Raw genomic sequence first — 25,512 nt, forward strand, 5'->3', positions numbered from 1 at the left:
TGAACTGTGCTGCACGAAAGAGAGGACATGACAAAGCACAGGGTCTGCAATGAAAGCCAATGCTATCGTGGCACTAATGAAGGGGAAACCATTGACCACATTCTGGTCCTCAGTACATAAATAGAAACAAAGCAACTCATCATTTTTAAAGGCTGGGTCTGTCCTGACTTGGAGGCAAGATAAGGCCTCAGCTTTGGGGGGTTGTGCCATCGGCTGGTAATGGAGCTGATAATGATAACAGGAGTGGAAGAGAGCCCACCGCTGCAAACGATGCACTGCCTTACCTTGCACAGAAGCCAAAGGGTTGAAAAGAGCAACCAATAGCCTGTGATCCATGATTAAATGGAACTTAGAATCGTAGAACAAGACATGGAATTTCTTGATGGCTAAAGCTTCCTTTTCAATATGAGAATTCTGCTGCTGATTGCGAGTTAAAGTCTCAGAAGCATAAGCAACATTTTGTTCAGACCCACTGACATATCTGTGCACCAAGACTGCACCATGACTGTACTGAGAGGCATCTGTAGCCAACACAAGATGCTGACTCCACTCAAAAGTGGTTGGAAATGGTGCAGATTGAAGCTTATATTTAAGGAAAGGGAACACTCGATCACAAGCTGGGGACCAGAAAAAAGGCATGTTTTTATCCAAAAGTGCATACAGGAGTTGAGGAAGAGTGGATGCGTCCAGCAAAAACTTATGGTGGTATGCCTCTTTACCTATAAATGTTTGCTGGCCTTAACAGAGGTCAGCTGTGGCAAAGCCGCAATCGAATCAACATGGTGATGCAACAGGTTGACTTCTGCGTGAGAAATGTCAAAACCTAGGTATTCAATTGACAGCAGAAAAAATTGAGATTTGGCAAGATTACTCTTGAGAACCACAGACTGCAAAACAGAAAACAATGCTAGGAGACTGCTAAGGTGGTCTTCAGTGGAAGAACGCTAAACAATGCTATTGTCGAGGTAACTGTTGCAGCTGGGCACAGAGGCTGTCAACTGTTCTAAAAAATGCTGAAAATTCTGGGCATTCTAGTGATGCCAAAAGGCAAGCATTGATACTGATATAGGTTGAAAAGTGTATTGACAATGAGAAGGTGCCTAGTGGCCTCATCCTAGGGGAGCTGGAGGTACACTTCTGACAAATCAGTCTCGGAAAAGTAGTGGCCACCTGGTAATTTTGTGAGCAGCTTGTCAGGACAGAGCAAAGGATCTATCCTGGACTGTGAATTAATCGTGACACTGAAGTCACCACAGAGGCATAGCTTACTTGTTGGCTTCTTAACGATGACCAGTGGTGTAGCTCTTCACAGGAAGAAATAGACCAAATGACATTGAGCGATGTCAAGTTGTGTAATTGAACCTTGACAGAGTCACTCAATATGATAGGTGCCTGCCATGCTCAGACTCTTTCATGCCTGAAAACCAGCAGTAAAACCAAGCCAAGGGGAAAACAGAGATGAAAACTCAGACCAGACGGACTCCAGTTGCTGATACAGAACTTGATCCAACAATAACATTGCCTCAGTGGTAATGGAGAAACCAAAAGCATTAAACACATCCAACCCAAAAAGGTCTGCAATATGGGAATGATCCACAACAAGGAAGGTGAGAGGGAGAACAGCAGATTTTTAAAGACAGGAGTGGAGAACTTTTGTAGGATCAAGATCTACTGTTTATTGTAGCTAACCAACTTCTGTGAAACCTGTGTGAATGAAGGAGAGCCCAAGTCCACATATCTTTGTGCATTTACTAAAATCAGTTCAGCTGATTCAATTATAAGCTGGCTGGATCTTAAAAAGGAGCAAGTTGGCACAACAACTGATAAATGCACAGCAAAAGCCAACAAAGAAAGAAAGCCGTATACAGGTTGGCATCACCCACACTAAAAATCTGGAAATGCTGGAGTAACCATGTCTTGTAGAAGTCCCAATCTTCAGCTGACTCATCATAAGCCACTTGCATTTTTAGCCGTTTATTAAACACACATAAGTCAATAACCAATTTGTTCAGGGAGATGGTCATTGTAGAGACTCTGTTTCTGTCCATCAGTACTATTGTGTCTGCCACATTGAAGAGGGGCTACGCACCAATGTGATGTGGCCTTTCATTCAACACTTGTTGCAAACTGGCCAATCTTAGGGCATGGAGCATGCTTATTTTGGACAGACTAGTAGGGGCAAGATGGAAGGGGGCCACATGGCTGCTATTGTACCATGGCCTGTTGGTGCTGTGGCAATAACCAACTCTGTCCAATGCGACGAAGGCCATACTGCTGCAACAGCTTCCCCATCATCCCAAACACTTGCAGTGTTCCTAACAAGGGTTGACTGAGCAACATCCGATATCCGATACCTCCCCTCCCCCCCCCCCCCTCCCACCTGCCATGCTGCAAACTAGCAATCTGATTGCTTGCAGCCTGTGACACTTCAAAGGACTGTGCTATACTGAGCACATCTGTAAGTGTCAGATTCTCACACTGAAGTGCTTTTTTGTGGACTTCCTTATCCACGACCAGATGAATAAATAATAACATTACACACCATGTGATAAATTTACAACAATGGCTCAACCTGTTTAGTTCTACAGCCCAGGCTGTGTAATATTGGACTGGGTATTTCTGACAATTATAAAATTCTACACACATCACATTAATATGCATTCTGTCACAGTAATATATTGAGAGAAGCTAGCACATTTCATCAGATGATGGGCTGGCTGGATCTTAAAAAGGAGAAAGTTCTCACAACAACTGATAAATGCACAGTAAAAGCCAGGAAAGAAAGAAAGCCCTATTCAGGTTGGCATTGCCCATGCCAAAAATCTGGAAATGCTGGAGTAACCATGTATTGTAGAAGTTCCAGTCTTCAGCTGATTCATCATATGCCAGAAAGGGCAATGTTGTACTGACAGGAGAATAACTTGTCGCAAACGTGCTAAGGCCACCTGACTGAGAGCAGTGGTGAGAGACTGCCATTGTTCCGCGAAAGCTTGCTGCTGGTAAATGATACATTGGAGTATTTCTTCCATCAAGATGTTTGTTGGGTCACTTAGCACTGATACTAACACATGGAGAAAATGTAAACCTCACTTATCACCAAGTTTATTACAGTAAGAACACATGCAATTTATTGAACATAGTACATTATAGAGAAACACGTAAGATACAGTGAAGTACAGGTGTGCATAGCACTGAATACATTGACTTTACAACAGTAATACAAGTTCCAGAATAGGCTGAGCAGTCATTTACGATCACTTAAATAATACTGTTTCCCTGCTAACTTACCAAAGCTTGCCAGGGGCCTATCCTGGTGGCCTCTATAAGGCAGCCTGTGAACTGTATGGGCAAGCAATCTCTAAAATCATGTGCATCATGAGTGAAGGTGCATCAGTTTTTTAATCCTTTATTACTATTTCCTGTTTCTGTTTTTTATCTTGTAATATTGAAATGATATATTTGATTTCTGTGGGCCACATAGTATTATGTATGGTGTTTTACATTTGAGTACTGGTAATTCCTTGAAACACTTACCCATGTACTTATATCTTGCTGTTCCTGATTATTAAACACTCTTGAGTTTCAGTCAGGGATAAGTTAGGTGAAGAATAATGTATAAGTTATGAGTAGAAGCTCTATCTGAAGGCATTTTTTATTGTTTCTGATTGTTCCTTTCATACTTTCATTTGCTGTTTTTTTTTTTTTTTTTTACCAAGAATTCTTTGAAATATTTGTTTTTTGGATCATAAATTCTGTTTTTATAATAAATTCAAATGCCATAATAGACATGTGGCCAGGCACATTCTGTACCTTACATTTTCTATGTGAAAACCTCATCCTTGGTACAATGGCATGAAACACAAGCTGTGTAGAAAATTTGTCATAATAAAAGTTTGGCGTTGTGTGTGCACTGCTACTGAGTAGATACACAGAATTATTTTGTATTTTAATTGCAATTTAATGCTCTAAACATACATTATACAACTAGATTTTAACTGACTTGCTTTTAAAATTAAAACCATTCAGTCTTAATATCACTCATTGCTGCATGGCCAGCATCCCTAAATGAAGGGAACACAATGACTGACCAAAAAATGTAGCATTCGGAAGACATGGATGAATTTCAATTAAACTTCATACACATACACGCCATTGGTGGGTATGTAAATGATTATAGTTGCAATTCTCTGTGACAGGTAGAATGGCCACCAGAGTGCATTATTTTTTCATGTTTAGTGTTGTTACCAGGAATAGTAGGGTATATAAGGGGCATGGACAACGACAGATGCTGAGTGATCACTGTAAAGGAATGATTATACCACATACTCATGTGAGACTGCATTATCAGCAAGTGACAGAGATTTTAAAGGGGACCCATTGTGGGTCTCCATGTGTCTGTCTGGACTAATCACGCAATTTCCAGATTTATGGGTCATGGACTGCTGAAGAATAGCATTGCACTGTGTTGGGTGATAGCTACAGCTCTGCACTAACCTCAATGACCACAGTTGGTGAGTATGATTTTGACTGTGGGGGAGAGCCCATTCTTCCAGTGTTTCAGAGAGTCACAGTGGCTTTACTCCTGATGTCATGGTGTTAAGAGCCACTGGGCATGACTTCAAGTCATGGGTGGTACTGATTGAGGGAACTCTCACAGCACAATGATATGTTGTGGACATCCTGCATCCTTTTGTGTTACTTCTCATGTGACAATATCATGATGCCATTTTTCAAGAGGACAATACTAATCCACACATTGAATGTACCTCTATGAATGCTATGCATGATGTTGAGATACTTCCACAGCTATAAAGTTCCCCAAACTGTCCTGACAGAACATCAACGCTGTTCCATCACCAAGTATCAAGGATATCAATGGCCAGTTACAACAATTGTGAGCCAGCTTGCCCCAGGAGAGGGCACAATGGCTTTATGACAGCTTTCCCAACCAAATCAGTGCAGACATCCATCCACGTCAGAGGGGATGGCAATGTTATACTGATAAATGAGCTGATATTGCCAGTTGTTAGCAGCATCCTACTTAGACAGTGAATGGACAATTCCACCATGGTTTGATATCAAAATTCAAAAAATGCTGGGGAAGCAGAAATTGTTTTACTCTCTGTTATAAAAGGTCTGCGGAAATCTCAACAGCCAAAACAGCAGAAATTCATGTGTCTATAAAAAGATCAGTGCAAGAAGCATACAACTTCCACCTTCATACCACAACAAATGGTCTCATCAAGAAACCATGAAAATTTTAGTCCTACACTATGTGGTTCAAAGGCTTCTATCCAGTCACTCATCAATTAGTTAGGTGCAGCAATAGAAGACAGCAAAAGGGAAGATAAAGTTTTAAATTTCATGTTTAGAAAAATCATTCATGCAGTAGGACTATACAGACATATCTCTGTTTGACCATCATACAGACTACCATATGGAGGATGTAGAAATGGGCATCCCTGGCACTGAGAAGCAACTGAAAGAGTTGAAAGGAAATATGTCATCAGATCTACATGGAATCCCAGTTTTACAGAGAGTGCTTAGTGTTGCTCCTTAACTTAACCTGCATTCATCATGAATCTCTTGCCTAGTGCATAAGTACCAAGTGACTAGAAAGAAACATAGATGACTCCTGTACATAAGAAGCATAAAAGAACGGGCCCATTAAATTAGATACCAATATTGTTAACATCAGTTTTCAATAGAATTTTTGGACATATTCTGTGTTCAGATATAATAAATTTTCTCGAGACAGAAAAGCAACTGTTCATAAATCAGCGCATATTTATAAAGCATTCTGCATGTCAAACTCAGCTTGCTCATTTCTCACACAGTATCTTGCAAGCAATAGATAAAAGGCAACAGGCACATTCCATATTCCTAGTTTTCCAGAAAGCATTTCGCACAGTACCCAGCTACATATTGTTAATAGATGTCCAAACCTACAGAATAGTTTCCCTGGTATGTATGTTTCTCAAAGGTTTCTTAAGTAATAGAACCCAGTATCTCTTTCTGGATGATGAGAACTTATCAGAAATAAGAGTAACACCAGGAGTTACCTAGGGAAGTGTAATAGGGCTGACCTTGTTGTCTAAAAGATCTTATGGATAAGCTGAGTAGCAATCAGCAACTGTTTGCTGGTTATGTCATTGTGAATGGGAAATCCACTGTAGGAGATCACAGGACAATTTAGAAAGAATTTCTATTTGGTGTGATGAATGGCTGCTTGCTTTAAATGTAGAAAACTGCACGTTAATGGAGATGATTAGGATAAATATGCCTGTACAGTATTTAGGATGCTGCTTGCCATAGTTACATCGATTATATATCTAAGTGTAACATTACAAAGCAGTAATAGAATGAGCATATAAGTTTGGTAGTAGGGAAGGTGAATGGTTTACTTTGCTTTCTAGGGAGACTTCAAGATATGTGTGTCTCATCAGAAAGATGACCATGTGTAGTACTCTAGTGTGCCCGATCTTGAGTACTGCTCACATCTTTTGGATACCCACCACTTCATATGAAAGGAAGACAATGAAGGAATTCAGAGGCTTGCTGCTAGATTTGCGACCATGGAGGGAAGACAACATTGTTCTGAGAAACACTGTTGAGAAAATTTAGAGAACTGATATTTGTGGCTGGCTGGAGAATTTTTCTACTACCGATGATGTACATTTTGCATAAGGACCATAAAGACAAGTTAAGAGAAACTAGGGCTCATACAGTGGCACATATACATTTTTTTCCAACATTCCACTTGCAATTGGACAGGAAAGGCAATAGTAGTGGTACAAGGTACCCTCTGCCATGCACTGTATGGTGACTTGCAGAGTATGTATGTGGATGCAGAAGTTCTTCGTAAATTTGACTCAGTTTTATAATCACTGACATAACAGCATACACCTCTCAGCACATGAAGTTTCATTTTGTTTCTTCCTCCCCTTCTGGGTGCTTCACTTTTCTTGTCAGCCACTGAAATTACATTAGCTACTGAATTTGTAACTAGCCAACATGGTTTTGTTTTACAGCTGTAAATGAAAACTAAAACCATGATCATGGGAATATCTAATCAAAAGATAGGGCCTTAAGAACAATAATAAATTTATTTTTGCAGGTAATATGAGTTATTCAAAGCTTGAAAATTGTTAATACCTGTTACACTTCAATAAAAATGTAAAATTATGACTTTCAGAATATTGTACTAAATAATTTGTAGATATCATTCATGGAGGTTTCCTTAACACATTTATCACTGAATTTATTATTTATCATACATTTTTGCTTCCTAGTTCTGGACTATACAACAATTTTACATTTGGCTTAACAAATCTGCCCTCATTCTTAATATTGGAATTTAAGTCACATAGTAGAAGGTACATTTGATTGATTAATTTTACGTCAGAGACTCTGAAATCACCAGTGAAACATTTTATTGGAATATACAAACACTCCATCTTTGATAGTGTATTGTACTGTGGGTTACAAACAACAGTGCGTCCACAATGCACCAAAGTACATTCTTCATCCACATACAAGTCAACAATGGTTAAGAACATAAACATAAAAAAATGTTCAAATGTGTGTGAATCCCTAAGGGATCAAACTGCTGAGGTCATTGGTCCCTAAAGTTACACACTACTTACGCTAAGAATAACACACACACACACACACACACACACACACACACACATGCCCGAGGGAGGACTCGAACCTCCAGCAGGAGGGACTGCGCAATCTGTGAGATGGCAACTCAAACCGCACGGCCACTCCACACAGCAAACATAAACATAGAAACAACTCGGGTGCTGATACAAGCAGTTGCTGACAATAAGTATGAACACAACATGAAAACAATTACCTGCTGCACTGTGCATATAAAGAGTAGGTCTCTGGTATATGGTATGATGGATGCTGTGCCATTTGCACCAGGCATGTGACCCACCACAAGCAGCATCTGGTGGCTAGCCCACACAGATGCTGTTGGTGAAATATTCAAAATGTAGTGGGCCGGTGGCCTAGTATCACAAACATTTCCAAGTATTCGAACAGGTTTATAGTATCCAGCCCCACTTAGGGGAAGGATGTTCCACTGATGCAGGCATCGGGATGAATTTTGAAACATGTATCATCTGCTTCAGACGCCATAGGCAATTGCAGCAATGGCAGGAGTAGATACTGAGCCTGAACAGTGAGTAGGAGCATAAGGAAGCTTGGACAGTTGCTGACGGATGAGGTGAAAGCAGTGGTGGTGGGCCTGTGGCCCTCGTTGGGGCTTGATGATGCTCCTGGTCATGATGGCGTGCCATCAGCCTATCACTGGTGCACAACATGCAGGGGTAGTAACCTCAGTAGCTGTGGACCATAGCAGGAATCCACTTCAGCCACTGACCAAACCCATGAGCCCAGACCACAGAGCCAGGAGAGAACCATGACAAGGGCCACACCAATGGGCCTTGGGGCAGGGGAGGGGGGCGGGAGGCAGCATGAGCAGATGCAGGAGGGTGCATGGCTGGTGACCGTGGAGCATCTCATCTGGACTCTGATCCTTAACTGGCACAAACCTGCAGGAAGTCAAGAAGCTTGTCAAGACTTCATCTGTGGAGGACTCTGTGACATACTTCTTCATTTGAACCTTGAATGTGCAGAAGAGAAGTTATGTCTTGCCATTAGATTGGTGGTGAAAAGGAGGAGAAGTCATGTTGCAAATTTCTTGATGCAGACAAATATCATTGGAGACCTACACACAGACTGAAAACCATCATCCATCACATATATATATGTCCCTGATGCAGGAGCTGAAACACATCCCGTTGTAGGGTGGCCGTGATCAGAACCCTAGGCAACAGCCCATCTGTTATTAAGAGATTAACACTATCAAATACCGAAAAGTGGCAACAGAGGGCAAAATAGCTATGCAAGGGCTCAGAAACTTGCCCTGAGGCCTATCCAGCCAACCAGGCTGAATGAGATGAACAACTTGATGCAAAACCTGATCAGCAATGACAGGAGCTGAGATCCAGTAGCCCTTAATAGGAAGCCCTTCCACTTTATGTTTTGCCTCAATATCTAAGTGAATACAAAGGAGTTCATCATGATCAAAACTAGGATCTGGCCTCGTCAGAAGCCAGGACAGCACACCAGTGTTGGCATGTTGTTTGGCAGGCCAAAAATTTATTTCATGCTTTTAGTGAGACAAAAACAAGGCTCAGTGCTGGAGGCAATGTGCTGCTTTGTCAATCGATGAAGAAGAAGGATCAAAGAACAAAACAAAGGGATTGTTGCCAGAACTAAGATGGAACTTAGATCCATACAAGAACACATGAAACTTTTTAAGAGCATAGATGATCGCAGACACTTCCTTTCCAAATTCAGAGTAGTGCTGCTGAGTGGAGTTAAGCATTTTTGACTGTAAGCTATCAGATGTTCAGAACCATTCTCATGTCAGTGTGTGAGAATGACCCCAATCCATAGTGAGAGCTGTCTGTAGCAAGAAAAAGGTGGTGGCCAGGATGGAAAGCAACCAAACAAGGAGCAGAATGTAGTTTAGATGTCAAAATTGTGAATGCATGCTGAAAAGGATTATTCTTGTGGAGCAACTCATGGAGCATATTTTATTTTTATTTATTTATTTATTGATCCGTAACAATAAATACTGTATGGACGTTGTCCAAAAGTATATGTAAATTTATGGGAAACAATCTGTGCAAAAGGATCATACAAAATTTTACATTAAGTAGTACAAAGAATAATACATACAAAATTCTACAAAAAATATATACAAAGAATAATACTTGGTCATACAAGACACAGTAATACAATATTTTATATATGTATACTAACAGTATTGTAACTGTATAGTCTGTTTGCCCTAAGGCTTTACTTTTGTCTTCCCTGAACAGGAAGGCCTTATATTCACTATAATAATTCAGTAAAGATTTTACCACACCTAACAGCTGTCCATCAGATTAAAAAAATTAACAGAAACTTTAGTGGATGAAAGACAGTGTTTTCAATTTTGCCTTTTATAAACATTATCAGAATTATTTCTTGGCCTAAATAGCCATTTACCATGTAAAAACATTGTTCAAGTAGAACTTCTTTAAATTTTACTTTAAATCTGTTTTCATCTTCTAACTTTCTGATGTTAGCTGGCAGTATGTTGTAAAGTTTTGTACCCATATGGCTCACACGCCTTTGTGACTGTGTTCTTTTCGTTCGCTGAGTATAGAGCACTGTGCTATTTCGAGTATTGTAGTTACGCAAGATGGCATTGGTCTGAAAATCGAAAAGGTGGACCCTAATGTTAGGGCCACCTTGCAAATAAAACACATATATATAAACAAAGATGATGTGACTTACCAAACGAAAGCGCTGGCAGGTCAATAGACACAAAAACAAACACAAACATACACACAAAATTCAAGCTTTCGCAACAAACTGATGCCTCATCAGGAAAGAGGGAAGGAGAGGGAAAGACGAAAGGATGTGGGTTTTAAGGGAGAGGGTAAGGAGTCATTCCAATCCCGGGAGCGGAAAGACTTACCTTAGGGGGAAAAAAGGATGGGTATACACTTGCACACAAACACACATATCCATCCACACATATACAGACACAAGCAGACATATTTAAAGACAAAGAGTTTGGGCAGAGATGTCAGTCGAGGCGGAAGTGCAGAGGCAAAGATGTTGTTGAATGACAGGTGAGGTATGAGTGGCGGCAACTTGAAATTATCGGAGATTGAGGCCTGGTGGGTAACGGGAAGAGAGGATATATTGAAGAGCAAGTTCCCATCTCCGGAGTTCGGATAGGTTGGTGTTGGTGGGAAGTGTCCAGATAACCCGGACGGTGTAACACTGTGCCAAGATGTGCTGGCCGTGCACCAAGGCATGTTTAGCCACAGGGTGATCCTCATTACCAACAAACACTGTCTGCCTGTGTCCATTCATGCGAATGGACAGTTTGTTGCTGGTCATTCCCACATAGAATGCATCACAGTGTAGGCAGGTCAGTTGGTAAATCACGTGGGTGCTTTCACACGTGGCTCTGCCATTGATCGTGTACACCTTCCGGGTTACAGGACTGGAGTAGGTGGTGGTGGGAGGGTTTTACACCGGGGGCGGTTACAAGGATAGGAGCCAGAGGGTAGGGAAGGTGGTTTGGGGATTTCATAGGGATGAACTAACAGGTTACGAAGGTTAGGTGGATGGCAGAAAGACACTCTTGGTGGAGTGTGGAGGATTTCATGAAGGATGGATCTCATTTCAGGGCAGGATTTGAGGAAGTCGAATCCCTGCTGGAGAGCCACATTCAGAGTCTGGTCCAGTCCTGGAAAGTATCCTGTCACAAGTGGGGCACTTTTGTGGTTCTTCTGTGGGAGGTTCTGGGTTTGAGGGGATGAGGAAGTGGCTCTGGTTATTTGCTTCTGTACCAGGTCGGGAGGGTAGTTACGGGATGCGAAAGCTGTTGTCAGGTTGTTGGTGTAATGGTTCAGGGATTCCGGACTGGAGCAGATTCGTTTGCCACGAAGACCTAGGCTGTAGGGAAGGGACCATTTGATGTGGAATGGGTGACAGCTGTCATAATGCGGGTACTGTTGCTTGTTGGTGGGTTTGATGTGGACGGACGTGTGAAGCTGGCCATTGGACAGATGGAGGTCAACGTCAAGGAAAGTGGCGTGGGATTTGGAGTAGGACCAGGTGAATCTGATGGAACCAAAGGAGTTGAGGTTGGAGAGGAAATTCTGGAGTTCTTCTTCACTGTGAGTCCAGATCATGAAGATGTCATCAATAAATCTGTACCAAACTTTGGGTTGGCAGGCCTGGGTAACCAAGAAGGCTTCCTCTAGGCGACCCATGAATAGGTTGGCGTACGAGGAGGCCATCCTGGTACCCATGGCTGTTCCCTTTAATTGTTGGTATGTCTGGCCTTCAAAAGTGAAGAAGTTGTGGGTCAGGATGAAGCTGGCTAAGGTAATGAGGAAAGAGGTTTAAGGTAAGGTGGCAGGTGATCGGCGTGAAAGGAAATGCTCCATCGCAGCGAGGCCCTGGACTTGCGGAATATTTGTGTATAAGGAAGTGGCATCAATGGTTACAAGGATGGTTTCTGGGGGTAACAGATTGGGTAAGGATTCCAGGCGTTCGAGAAAGTGGTTGGTGTCTTTGATGAAGGATGGAAGACTGCATGTAATGGGTTGAAGGTGTTGATCTACGTAGGCAGAGATACGTTCTGTGGGGGCTTGGTAACCAGCTACAATGGGGCGGCCGGGATGATTGGGTTTGTGAATTTTAGGAAGAAGGTAGAAGGTAGGGGTGTGGGCTGTTGGTGGGGTCAGGAGGTTGATGGAGTCAGGTGAAAGGTTTTGCAGGGGGCCTAAGGTTCTGAGGATTCCTTGAAGCTCCGCCTGGACATTGGGAATGGGATTACCTTGGCAAACTTTGTATGTGGTGTTGTCTGAAAGCTGACGCAGTCCCTCAGCCACATACTCCCAATGATCAAGTACCATGGTCGTGGAACCCTTGTCCGCCGGAAGAATGATGATGGATCAGTCAGCCTTCAGATCACGGATAGCCTGGGCTTCAGCAGTGGTGATGTTGGGAGTAGGATTAAGGTTTTTTAAGAAGGATTGAGATGCAAGGCTGGAAGTCAGAAATTCCTGGAAGGTTTGGAGAGGGTGATTTTGAGGAAGAGGATGTGGGTCCCGCTGCGACGGAGGACGGAACTGTTCCGGGCAGGGTTCAATTTGGATAGTGTCCTGGGGAGTTGGATCATTGGGAGTAGGATTAGGATCATTTTTCTTCGTGGCAAAGTGATATTTCCAGCAGAGAGTACGAGAGTAGGACAGTAAATCTTTGACGAGGGCTGTTTGGTTGAATCTGAGAGTGGGGCTGAAGGTGAGGCCTTTGGATAGGACAGAGGTTTCGGATTGGGAGAGAGGTTTGGAGGAAAGGTTAACTACTGAATTAGGGTGTTGTGGTTCCAGATTGTGTTGATTGGAATTTTGAGGTTTTGGAGGGAGTGGAGCTGGAAGTGGGAGATTGAGTAGATGGGAGAGACTGGGTTTGTGTGCAATGAGAGGAGGTTGAGGTTTGCTGGAAAGGTTGTGAAGGGTGAATGAGTTGCCTTTCCGGAGGTGGGAAACCAGGATATTGGATAGTTTTTTGAGGTGGAGGGTGGCATGCTGTTCTAATTTGCGGTTGGCCTGTAGGAGGATGCTCTGAACAGCCAGTGTGGATGTGGGAGAGGAAACATTAAGGACTTTTATTAAGGATAGCAGTTGACGGGTGTGTTCATTGGCTAAGTTGATGTGTAGGTGAAGGATTAGGTGGGTGAGGGCAATGGATTGTTCAGTTTGGAACTGGTATAGGGACTGATGGAAAGAAGGGTTGCAGCCAGAGATGGGAACTTTAAGTGTGAGGCCTTTGGGGGTCCCATATTCTTTTTTCTCAGGCTTGTCTAACATTTGGCAACAGTTTGTTGCGAAAGCTTGAATTTTGTGTGTATGTTTGTGTTTGTTTTTGTGTCTATCGACCTGCCAGCACTTTCGTTTGGTAAGTCACATCATCTTTGTTTTTAGATACATTTTTCCCACATGGAATAGCCCTCTTCTGCAGCAGAAAGATTTGTTTTAGACGGAAAGTGGTTTGTTTTAGACGGAAAGTGGTGGAACCCCAGAATATTATTCCATATGTTGCAAGAGGCTGAAAATAGCCAAAATATGCCATCCTGGCACCCTCTACAGTACAAACATTTGCAATAATTCTATGAGCAAAACAAGCTGAGCTAAGTTTCTGCAAAATCATGATCATTAAAATTAAGATTTTCATCTGCATGAATCCCCAGCAATATTTTTGATGCCATTCTGTTTATGGCCTTGTCACTCAACAACAGATCAAGATTTATATTTTGACATATTTTGCCAAACTGCATATAATTTGTTTTATTTGCAATTAATGTCAACTGGTTTGTATTGAACCAAATGTGGAGATTCTTTATTACTTGATCAGTAGTTGTTTGCAGCATTTGCTTTTGTGCACCTATTATCACACTAGTGTCATCTGTGAATAGTATGGCCTTTGCTGCTCCATCTGAGGTGTGAAAGTCATTTATGTAGACAAGGAACAATAAAGGACCTACAATACTGCCTTGTGGCACTCCTATTTCCACTTTTCTTGCATCTGCTACTAAATTTATTTTGTTGTTGAAGTAATCGGACATCAGTCCTACAATCTGTGTTCTGTTTTGTTGGTATGATTCAAACCACTTTTTCCCTGTCCCATGAATACCTAACGCTTGGTAAAGTTGTATTTCAACCCTGCAGTATGTAAGGCTGTGAACAAGGTGCACAAGTTATGCACGTGCTTTTCTGTGGATCACCCATTATGATGATGTCATTGTGATAATTGATGCACCCCAGAACAGACATTATCAGTTGTTCCAAAAAATACTGAAAAATCATTGAGGCCGTAACCATACTGAATGGGAGATGCTGATATCAGTACAATCCAAAGGACGTGTTAGTTACAAGGAGCTCTTTGTACTCCTCATCCAGTGTAACCTGTAAATAAGCTTTAGATAAATCAGTTTTGGAGAAAAACTGGCCTCCAGTGAGTGTAGCCAGTAACTTATCTGGATGGGGCACAGGGTAGCTGTCAATGATAGATTGAGTGTTAACTAAAATTTTAAAGTCCCAGCAGAGGTGAAGATGACCAGTCAGATTTTTAACTATCAAGGGGGGAGAGGGGGGGGGGGGGGGGGAGGGCAGACAACTCACTCAATATAATAATCTGTATGATCCCCAGAGACATCAGCCTGTGCAATTCTGGTTTCACAGCAAACGCATTGTTGTGGCCAAGATAGACACGAAGCCCACGCCTACTACACTAGTACAAGTCTATATGCGTACTAGTTCTGCAGATGATGAAGAAATTGAAGAAATGTATGATGAGATAAAAGAAATTATTCAGATAGTGAAGGGAGACGAAAATTTAATAGTCATGGGTGACTGGAATTCTGTAATAGGAAAAGGAAGAGAAGGAAACATAGTAGAGTGGGGGTAAGAAATGGAAGGGGAAGCTACCTGGTGGAATTTTGCACAGAGCGCAACTTAATCATAAAAGAAGGTTGTATACATGGAAGAAGCCTGGAGATACTGACAGGTTTCAGATAGATTATATAATGGTAAGACAGAGATTTAGGAACCAGGTTTTAAATTGTAAGACATTTCCAGGGGCAGATGTGGTCTCTGACCACAATCTATTGGTTATGAACTGTAGATTAAAACTGAAGAAACTGCAAAAAGGTGGGAATTTAAGGAGATGGGACCTGGATAAACTGACTAAACCAGAGGTTGTACAGAGTTTCAGGGAGAGCGTAAGGGAACAATTGACAAGACTGGGGGAAAGAAATACAGTAGAAGAACAATGGGTATCTTTGAGGGATGAAGTAGTGAAGGCAGCAGAGGATCAAGTAGGTAAAAAGATGAGGGCTAGTAGAAATCCTTGGGTGACAGAAAAAATATTGAATTTAATTGACGAAAGGAGAAAATATAAAAATGCAGTAAATGAAAGAGGCAAAAAGGAATACAAACGTCTCAAAAATGATATCAACAGGAAGTGTAAAATGGCTAAGCAGGCATGGCAGTGCGGCACTATGCTTTGTTAATTTTTTTCAAATTGTTGCATCCTTGAGCCCCTGATTACCAGATGTACGACTAGTGTTTCTTGGCTGATGCCCCCGGTTACAGGATTCAAGGATAACAATTTATTAATAATTATAATACAAAGTAATATCACCAGTTACAGTTACTTTTTCAGCAAGTACACCAAGTCCTTTCATCCATATATGTATTTTCTCATCATTGGATACTTTTCTACATGAGCGGGTATACAAAGTAAAAGGCATATTACTATAAACAAAACTAGGTCTAGATTGAGTCTTCGGGTCGATCCCACAGTGCCAGGTCTTGTAAACTATGACATCTCAGTCGGCAAATGATTCTAGTCCATGTAGCGATGCATTCTCACAGCGGACAATCGTGAGTGTAAACCACCCACTGCCAGATGCTCCAGTTGCAACATCGAGTGAAAAATCATTTTCGAGGCTGATTATGTGTTTATAAACTGGCATGCGGTGGCGACGATGACGATACACACATCAACGAGGCATAGTGCTTCAGTGCTGTTGCAGATAGAGCTCACAGCGGAATGGTTCCACTGGCATGCACTGCCCACTTATATAAGGAACGCGTGACCTTGGTTACATAACAGGCTGATAATGGACTTAGACTCTGCAGGCACCGGCAGGCAAGGGTTATCCCATACGCACGCTCTAGCCGTCCTCGGAGCGCGCGAACCCGCTGGTGTGGCGACCTGGCGCCGAGCCAAGTGGGTTGTGTAACTGCCCAGCTAGGCGCCCAGTGGGCAGTGCGGCACTATGCTTTGTTAATTTTTTTCAAATTGTTGAACCTGCACAATCTGTTATTCTGAATGGACCTATTTTTTTCCATGGATGTTGAGTTAATTTTTCACTCGATGTCGCAACTGGAGCAGCTGGTAGTGGGTGGTTTACACTCGCAATTGTCCGCTGTGAGAACGCATCGCTACCTGGACTAGAATCATTTGCCGACTGAGATGTCATAGCTTATAAGACCTGGCACTGTGGGATTGACGCGAAGACTCAATCTAGACCTAGTTTTGTTTATAGAAATATTCCTTTTACTTTGTATACCCGCTCACGTAGAAAAGTATCCAATGATGAGAAAATACATATATAGATGAAAGGACCTGGTGTACTTGCTGAAAATGTAGCTGTAACTGGTGATATTACTTTGTATTATAATTATTAATAAAGTGTTATCCTTGACTCCTGTAAACGGGGGCGTCAGCCGAGAACCGCTAGTCATACATCTGGTAATTGGGAGCTTAAGGATGCAACAATTTGAAAAAATTAACAAAGCATAGTGCCGCACTGCCCGCTGGGTGCCTAGCTGGGCGGTTACGCAACCCGCTTGGCTCGGTGCCAGGCCGGCACACCAGCGGGTACGCGCGCTCCGAGTACGACTGTGAGAACGCATCGCTACCTGGACTAGAATCATTTGCCGACCGAGATGTCATAGCTTACAAGACCTGGCACTGTGGGATCGACCCGAAGACTCAATCTAGACCTAGTTTTGTTTATAGTAATATGCCTTTTACTTTGTATACCCGCTCATGTAGAAAAGTATCCAATGATGAGAAAATACATGTATGGATGAAAGGACTTGGTGTAATTGCTGAGCTTATCTCACTAGGGGTGAGATAGATACTGCCTACAGGAAAATTAAAGAGACTTTGGAGAAAAGAGAACCACTTGTATCAATATCAAGAGCTCAGATGGAAACCCAGTTCTAAGCAAACAAGGGAAAGCAGAAAGGTGGAAGGAGTATATAGAGGGTCTATACAAGGGCGATGTACTTGAGGGCAATGTTATAGAAATGGAAGAGGATGTAGTTGAAGATGAAATGGGAGATATGATACTGCGTGAAGAGTTTGATAGAGCACTGAAAGACCTAAGTCAAAACAAGGCCCCGGGAGTAGGCAACATTCCATTAGAACTACTGACAGCCGTGGGAGAGCCAGTCCTGACAAAACTCTACCATCTGGTGAGCAAAATGTATGAGACAGGCGAAATTCCCTCAGACTTCAAGAAGAATATAATAATTCCAATCCCAAGGAAAGCAGGTGTTGACAGATGTGACAATTACCGAACTTATCAGTTTAATAAGTCACAGCTGCAAAATACTAACGGGAATTCTTTACAGATGAATCGAAAAACTGGTAGAAGCCAACCTCGTGGAAGATCAGTTTGGATTCCGTAGAAACGTTGGAACACGTGAGGCAATACTGACCTTACGACTTATCTTAGAAGAAAGATTAAGAAAAGGCAAACCTACATTTCTAGCATCTGTAGACTTAGAGAAAGCTTTTGACAATGTTGACTGGAATACTCTCTTTCAAATTCTGAAGGTGGCAGGGGTAAAATACAGGGAGCGATAGGCTATTTACAATTTGTACAGAAACCAGATGGCAGTTATAAGAGTTGAGGGGCATGAAAGGGGAGCAGTGGTTGGGAAGGGAGTGAGACAGGGTTGTAGCCTCTCCCTGATGTTGTTCAATCTGTATATTGAGCAAGCAGTAAAGGAAACAAAAGAAAAATTCAGAGTAGGTATTAAAATCCATGGAGAAGAAATAAAAACTTTAAGGTTCGCCGATGACATTGTAATTCTGTCAGAGACAGCAAAGGACTTGGAAGAGCAGTTGAACGGAATGGACAGTGTCTTGAAAGGAGGATATAAGATGAACATCAACAAAATCAAAACGAGGATAATGGAATGTAGTCGAATTAAGTCGGATGATGCTGAGAGAATTAGATTGGGAAATGAGACACTTAAAGGATTTTTGCTATTTGGGGAGCAAAATAACTGATGATAGTCGAAGTAGAGAGGATATAAAATGTAGACTGGCAATGGCAAGGAAAGCGTTTCTGAAGAAGAGAAATTTGTTAACATCAAGTATAGATTTAACTATCAGGAAATCGTTTCTGAAAGTATTTGTATGAAATGTAGCCATGTATGGAAGTGAAACATGGACAATAAATAGTTTGGACAAGAAGAGAATAGGAGCTTTTGAAATGTGCTAAAGAAGAATGCTGAAGATTAGATGGGTAGATCACATAACTAATGAGGAGGTATTGAATAGGATTGGGGAGAAGAGGAGTTTGTGGCACATCTTGACTAGAAGAAGGGATAGGTTGGTAGGACATGTTCTGGGGCATCAAGGGATCACCAATTTAGTATTGGAGGGCAGCGTGGAGGGTAAAAATCGTAGAGGGAGAGCAGAGATGAATACACTAAGCAGATTCAGAAGGATGTAGGCTGCAGTAAGAGGTCAATGCCATCGAAACAGGAGAGTGTTGGATGTCCTGGAGGAGCAGTTTGGTGACAACTTTCTGTCTCTGGGATACCCAGAGATCACTGGTGTGGGCCTCTATTGGCCACCATATTCTCTGGATCTGAGCACATGTGACTCCTTTTTGTGGGGCTATATTAAAGACAAGGTGTAGATCAATAACTCCAAAACCATTGCTGAGCTGAAAACAGCCATTCAGAAGGTCATCGACAGCATCGATGTTCCGACACTTCAGCAGGTCATGCAGAATTTTGCTATTTGTCTGTGGCACATCATTAACAAGGATGGCAAGCATATCAAACATGTCATAACCTAAATCTGAATATCTGTAGTGACATTTACATGTTGAATAAAGAGTTTGCACACTTTAGTTTGTAACTAATTTAGATTTTTTTTCATATAGTTCAATAATTGTCACCCTGTATGTTTGCATCAGTGACACCAGAAGTGTGGAAGTGTTACTGAAGCCACTTCTCATAAGTCTCCCAGTCTTCAGCCACATTATCATAAGGGGGAAAGGGTGGCTGGTACACCAACAGTGTGGACGCCTGCATAGTCAATGTGGCTGACAAGTTTTTGATAGAAACCATAAGAGGCCACTGTCACTGGAGAAGAGATTGGAACACTGCCTCTATGGACAGAATAACTGAAGAAACAGCCAGACAGACTGAGCACACAGAAGTGAACACCACAAGTGATGGCAATTGTATCTTCCTGTAAGACAGAAACAACAGCATGACCACAATGAACCAATGGCATGGAAGCCTGCATATTCAATGTGGCTGACAAGTTCACAATAGCAACCATAAGAGCCTGCTGCTGCTCAGTGAGAGATTGGAGCACTTCCTCCATGAACAGAAGAGGAAGAACAACCAAATAGACTGAACAAACAGAACACTACACTCATCCCCAGTTGTATTGTACTGCAAAATACAAACAATAGCAATGTCACAATGAACCAAACAGCAGTTGAGAAGGCAGACATAAAAATAGAAACAATATAGGTACTAATACAAGCAGTTGCTGCCAATAAGTATGAACACAATGTGAGAGTGAATTCCTGCTGCACTGTGCTTGTGAAGAGGAGGGCTCCAATAGATGGTGTGCCAGATGATGCATCATGTGTACAAGTCATGTGCTCCACCACAGGTAGCCTCTGGTGGCCAGCCCATGCAGATGCCATTAGCAGAACATGCTAATTGTAGCAAAATGGCACCCTGGCACTGCAGCATGTATCCAAGTATTATGTACAAGGTTATAGCAGATAGAACTGCAGGAATGCAGTCATGTGATAAATTAAGAGTAAAAATCTGCCTTAGACTGCAATTAAGTGACCTACAGTTTTATTTTAATGTAACAGATTTTGAGGTTTGTAGCCTCATATTCCAATGTACCTGATTCATATACATAATACACATGTGGTCAATGTGTGATATGCTGACCTTAGCACCATATCTTTCTGACATCTGTTGGCCTGCAGTAACATTATGACACCAAGACATATTCCCAGTATTACCATTTCCCACATCAATTTGATGTATATGGTAAATATGAAGATGAGGCTAGAAGCCTCAAAATCAATCTTCTTAAAATAAAATTGAAGATAACGTAATGGTAACATGATGCAATTCCATCCTTACTTTGTAGTCATACAAAATTTTTACAGTATTTTACATATGTCACTGTTATGATTGTCATTATGATTTTCATAGTCTAAAACAATACACACAATTGCCTTCTTCAAACTCTGACATTGAAATGCATAAATTCTTCAATACAGTTATAGCACTTTCTTGCTAGAAGAGTAAAAAGATATATTTTCACTGAACCACTCTCCACACTGAATATATACCTGCCTTAATGTTTATTGTAAGCTTTTAGCTAAATATACTCTGGTGTTTGAAACTGTGTGTAGGAAGTTTAAAATTTTCTCTGTGACAAGTGCTGGAAAGGGAAAGTTTAATGCATATGCTTAAGAAAATCAAGAGCTCGTAAATGTACAAGGAAGTATTTTAAATTTCTTAGGCCAGCATGACACCCTCTGTTTGGCAGTTCACATGCTCCTTACCATTTTTTTCATTCTAGTAGCTTCATGACATTTATTGAATTCTGCCAGAAGATTGTGCCAAAACAAACAACTGAATCAAAGTAACAGTGATAAATTATCTTTCTAGAGGCCATGTTTGTGGCACCTGACAAAATAAACATTTCTAATGCTAAGTTATTTAATTTATTTGCTAAGTAGTTCAAATGCACTTTCCAATTTAAATTTTTTCAAGATTTAGTCTTTACATGATCTACTTCTGTGACTTCCAGCCATCATCTTGGTTTTGGTGACATACAGTTGCAGCTCATTTTGATGGAAACATGATTAACATTTTTCTAAAGCATTTTCAACATTTTCTGGAAAATTTTCAGGCATCTCGTTTTCAGTTAGAATATTAATGTATAATCTGCAACTAAAACTGAATGATTATCAACAGTAGGGTTAGGTTATTTACATGGGATGGAGAGAAATACTATGGAATTCAATGGAAAATTATTTTTCAGTCAGAGGAGTAATTACTTCAATTTAATGTCATAATTACTCTTTCCTTCCTATCTTCCAAGTATGAGGTTAACCACTCTAAACCACTACCCCTGATCTCATACATGTGTAATGTCGTAAAAGTCAGGAGACATTTACTGAACTGAATCCTTATGTCAGATAACAGCATCCTGTGATCATTTACCATTATTTAATGCAAAGGCCATCTTTTATGTAAATTCACTGATGACCCACACTTTCTATAAACATGTTTTTGCATTGATACATGATTGTACATACATTTTCCTTCTTCCAGGTATTACGGCTTGACTGCCTGGTTTCCAGAATACATAAAGTTAATGAAAAATGAGGAATATTCAAATAAAGCTCAATATACAAATGGTAAAAACTTTACAAATTATACATTTAACAGCAGTATTGAAAATCAGGTGTTCCATGATTGCATTTTCAATAATGTACAGTTTAGCCACTTGACTCTAAGTCATGTGATATTTGAAAACTGCACATTGGACAACGTTGAATTTACCAATATCAAATCAAGCAGGACATACTTCAAAAACTCCATAGTCAAATATTCCAGGTATATGTATGTTCCTATTATATTTAATTTATATGGATTTTGTGTGTGAGTGTGTGGGGGGGGGAGGGGGGGGGGGGGGAGAGAGAGAGAGAGAGAGAGAGAGAGAGAGAGAGAGAGAGAGAGAGAGAGAGAGAGATCTCAGTAAAATTAATTTCTATAAGTAGTGTACCTAGACATTATTTATTATTGTAACCTCATTAGATTATAACACATGCCTTGCTCAGCTATGTCCTGTTGTTTTCATTCTCAGGTTCTAAGGGCTTCATTGTTGACTCTTAGTCTAACCTACATTACTTCATGACACCAACATAAAGTTTGCTTAGTTATTCCAATACCAAGATCAGTCACATCTTAACAGTAATGTACTATTGATAAAGCACAGATGATACTACAAATAACTGACATAGCATGCTACACTGGTATCTATTGAGATTATAGGCATAACAGACTCTATTTACCACTAGTTTCATATAGGCAGGACTGCCAATGGGAGATTGGAGATATTTTGTGATATTTTAGGGGTTCCACAAGAATGAATTTGGAATTATATTCCAGGCAGTTTCAAGTAAGGATGCCACATGCTTAAGATGAGCTAATACTGACAGTTTTTGTTCCATACTGCATCTAAATGTCTAGCAAAACAGAGACTGTAATCCAGAGGTGTGGATCAAGAACAGCTCACTTTGAAGGTATTATTTATTTGGTCGATCTGATCTGATATTATACAGTGTGCTACAGATACTGAACAATACCAAAAAACAGTGACACAGCAAATAAGGCTTCAAGGCTTTACACAGTTGTGTATTTTCTTCCATATATTTTAGACTTGAGATGAGCTTATTGAATAGCTGAAAGCCCTTGTGGAATGTTTCCTTTTGATACAATTGTGTGTTAGAATGTAACACATGCAGGTTGAAATTTGTTGTAGTGTTATACTTGTGAATTTCACTGTTTTTCTTAAGTCTGCACTTAGTTGACACTATGTGGTTTTCTAAGAATTTTACTATCTCAAGAATATTTAGGCAAGGCATTGTCAGGATCTGTAGGTTCTTAGAACTAGATTTTCAATAGTCTCTAGTTTTGCTTACATTATCATGGCAAGTGTGTTGTCTCATTAACATATAATAGTTTCTACAGCAACTACTGCTATTAGTGTCATTACTTTAATTATAAATCTTAGGCTTCTAAATATCACATTTTTCTACATACACTGAGTTGCCAAAAATTTCTCCACAGTCCATTGAATGTGCTCTGTAAGTCATCATGTCAGTCATCAAAAATTATGAGTGGAGGAACATCATCACAAGTATATTTTCTGTTGGAATGAGATGAGTCAATGGTAAGATGTTGTAGCAGGATCTAATAAAAATGTAATCAAATTATAAAAAAGAGTAATAAAGATACATTATGTAACTATGTAAACGAGAGAGACATCTATATTTAAATGTATTGAATTACAAGTTGTAATACATGTGGATACAGTCCTACAATACCATCATTTAGTTCCCAAAGCATAATCAAACCAGCTTCCTACAGAGCATTTTTTTCCAAAACTGTTCTCTATTGTTATAAGTTTTGCTAATCAGTTATGACAGTACCTTGTATCTCTTATTTTGCCTAAGAGGTGATGAGGTATGAACTTTTCATCAGATCCAGTCGCCGTGCACTTACATAGATTTCATTTCCATGTTGCAGAGTTCTTTTTCTGTAAGGCTCTTTGGAACACAACTTGAAATCATTTCTGATATGCATTTTTCTCTTCTGTAAGTCATATATTATTCACTTCATGGAAGTACATACTTTTAACATTAACTTCAAAATGGAATGCACAATTGCAATTATAGATGGTATGAGGCAACATTACCTCCCAGCTCCATAGTGCCCTGGTAACTGACAACTCATGGCTGGCAGTCCATGATATCTGCCTTGGCTCAACAACCACAACAAGAAGAACTCAGCTCAGAGATGTACCTATCTTATTCAAAGACTACTCATGACTCATTCTTAATCTGAGACACTACAGTTTTCTCTGGCATCCTCACTCTCAAGTTGAATATATCTGTACACTATTTCTGATTACTTAATTTAATCACATTTCATTGAGAAAATAAGAGTAATGAAAGAAAGAATTGTGTATATAATTTGTCCTTCAGAACCAGATAATTATTTCTTGCCATTGCAACCTAAAGTCTCACTTCAATGTGGGTGAATCTGCATAGGGCATGATTGTAGAAATTTACAAGTATAGACATTTTACAGAGTTATTTTACAGGAGTTTTACATACTCAAGTCCATTGTTCCTAATATTAATCCCAGTTATGACTTTGGTAAGCTTAGGAAAATAAATGAGTAGTGAATTTCATTGTTTTCTTCGGCTATCAGAGATCCATATCAACTGCTACAGTGAATTTCAGTGTTACATCTGCTATAGATGTCAGTGGTAGAATTGTCTATTAAGAGGCAATAATACTCGTGTTTCATAGCCATGCTGCCAGACAGGAGAAAATGATCATAAAAATGTGCCAAATTGCTCAGAGTGGTGTAAATGCAGTTATAACTCTGTGGAGCATGGAAATAAGATATTATGAAGGGATAGGTTGAGCTACCTGATGTGTTACTTTGATGTGCTGTGTGTGTATGTATCTGGTGAATACATGCCAAATTGTGTTTATCAGAAAGTCCTGTCACAATTCAGTGTAGTTGGTGTAATGACTTTTTTGTACTGAATGTTTGTTTGGTGATGTATGGAAGTACATGTTTTTTCAAATACTGTATTTACAGTTAATACGGTCTTGAAAAATAATGTAGAGATTTTTCCAGATCTTCTTATTTTTTCTCTTCCATCAGCACTGTATGCTGAAGTCAGCTTACTTTGATTCTGTATTTGTAACACATAATTTGAGTCTTCTGTAAGTGTAACAAAAGGAAAGATAGCCTAGTGGTAGTATTGAGATATGTATTTATGAAATAACTGCTTGGTGCTTCTTTTCGTTCCTTGTGTTTTATCTCTCTTATTGAAAGGGACTTCTAAGCAGACTTCAGTACACTCATTTGATAGATCTATCCCATCATAAAGCTCAGTCTGTCTTAAGTGAAATATATGATCCACGCTGTCAGAAATACTCATCATATCTGTGATTATTTTAAGAGCTCAGTTTGATTGTAAATAACGTTTATTGTGCATATGAAACTTTTTGGAAAGTTTGTATGTTAATAAAAAAGAGGGAGTGATGCTTGTCATGTCCATGGCATGTAATAAAGTTCACATACCTACTGAGTCATGCCATACAGTGAGCACATAAGTGAGATTAGTCTTTCTTGGTTGAGTTCAGTTTTGTTGAACCTTGAGTTAACTGAACTAAAGCTGCTAAGTACCATCTGTCCTCTGTAACCCAAGGCTCTGCTTCAGCAATAGCAAGGCAGTACATTGGTGAAA

At 40.4% G+C, this 25,512-nt stretch overlaps 1 protein-coding gene across 2 annotated transcripts in view; it reads left to right on the forward strand.

Annotated features, from left to right (window-relative positions):
* The window catches only part of LOC126249606 (synaptic vesicle glycoprotein 2B-like), a 343,706-nt gene that overhangs the window by 281,686 nt on the left and 36,508 nt on the right, over window positions 1-25,512 (forward strand). For both annotated transcript variants that reach the window (XM_049951273.1, XM_049951272.1), the window contains exon 9: window positions 21,792-22,076. In XM_049951273.1, coding sequence (XP_049807230.1) covers window positions 21,792-22,076 — 285 coding nt within the window. The remainder of the gene's footprint in view (window positions 1-21,791; window positions 22,077-25,512) is intronic.

This window comes from Schistocerca nitens, chromosome 3 (assembly GCF_023898315.1).
Source record: "Schistocerca nitens isolate TAMUIC-IGC-003100 chromosome 3, iqSchNite1.1, whole genome shotgun sequence".
In the NCBI taxonomy this organism is placed as follows: Eukaryota; Metazoa; Arthropoda; class Insecta; order Orthoptera; family Acrididae; genus Schistocerca; species Schistocerca nitens.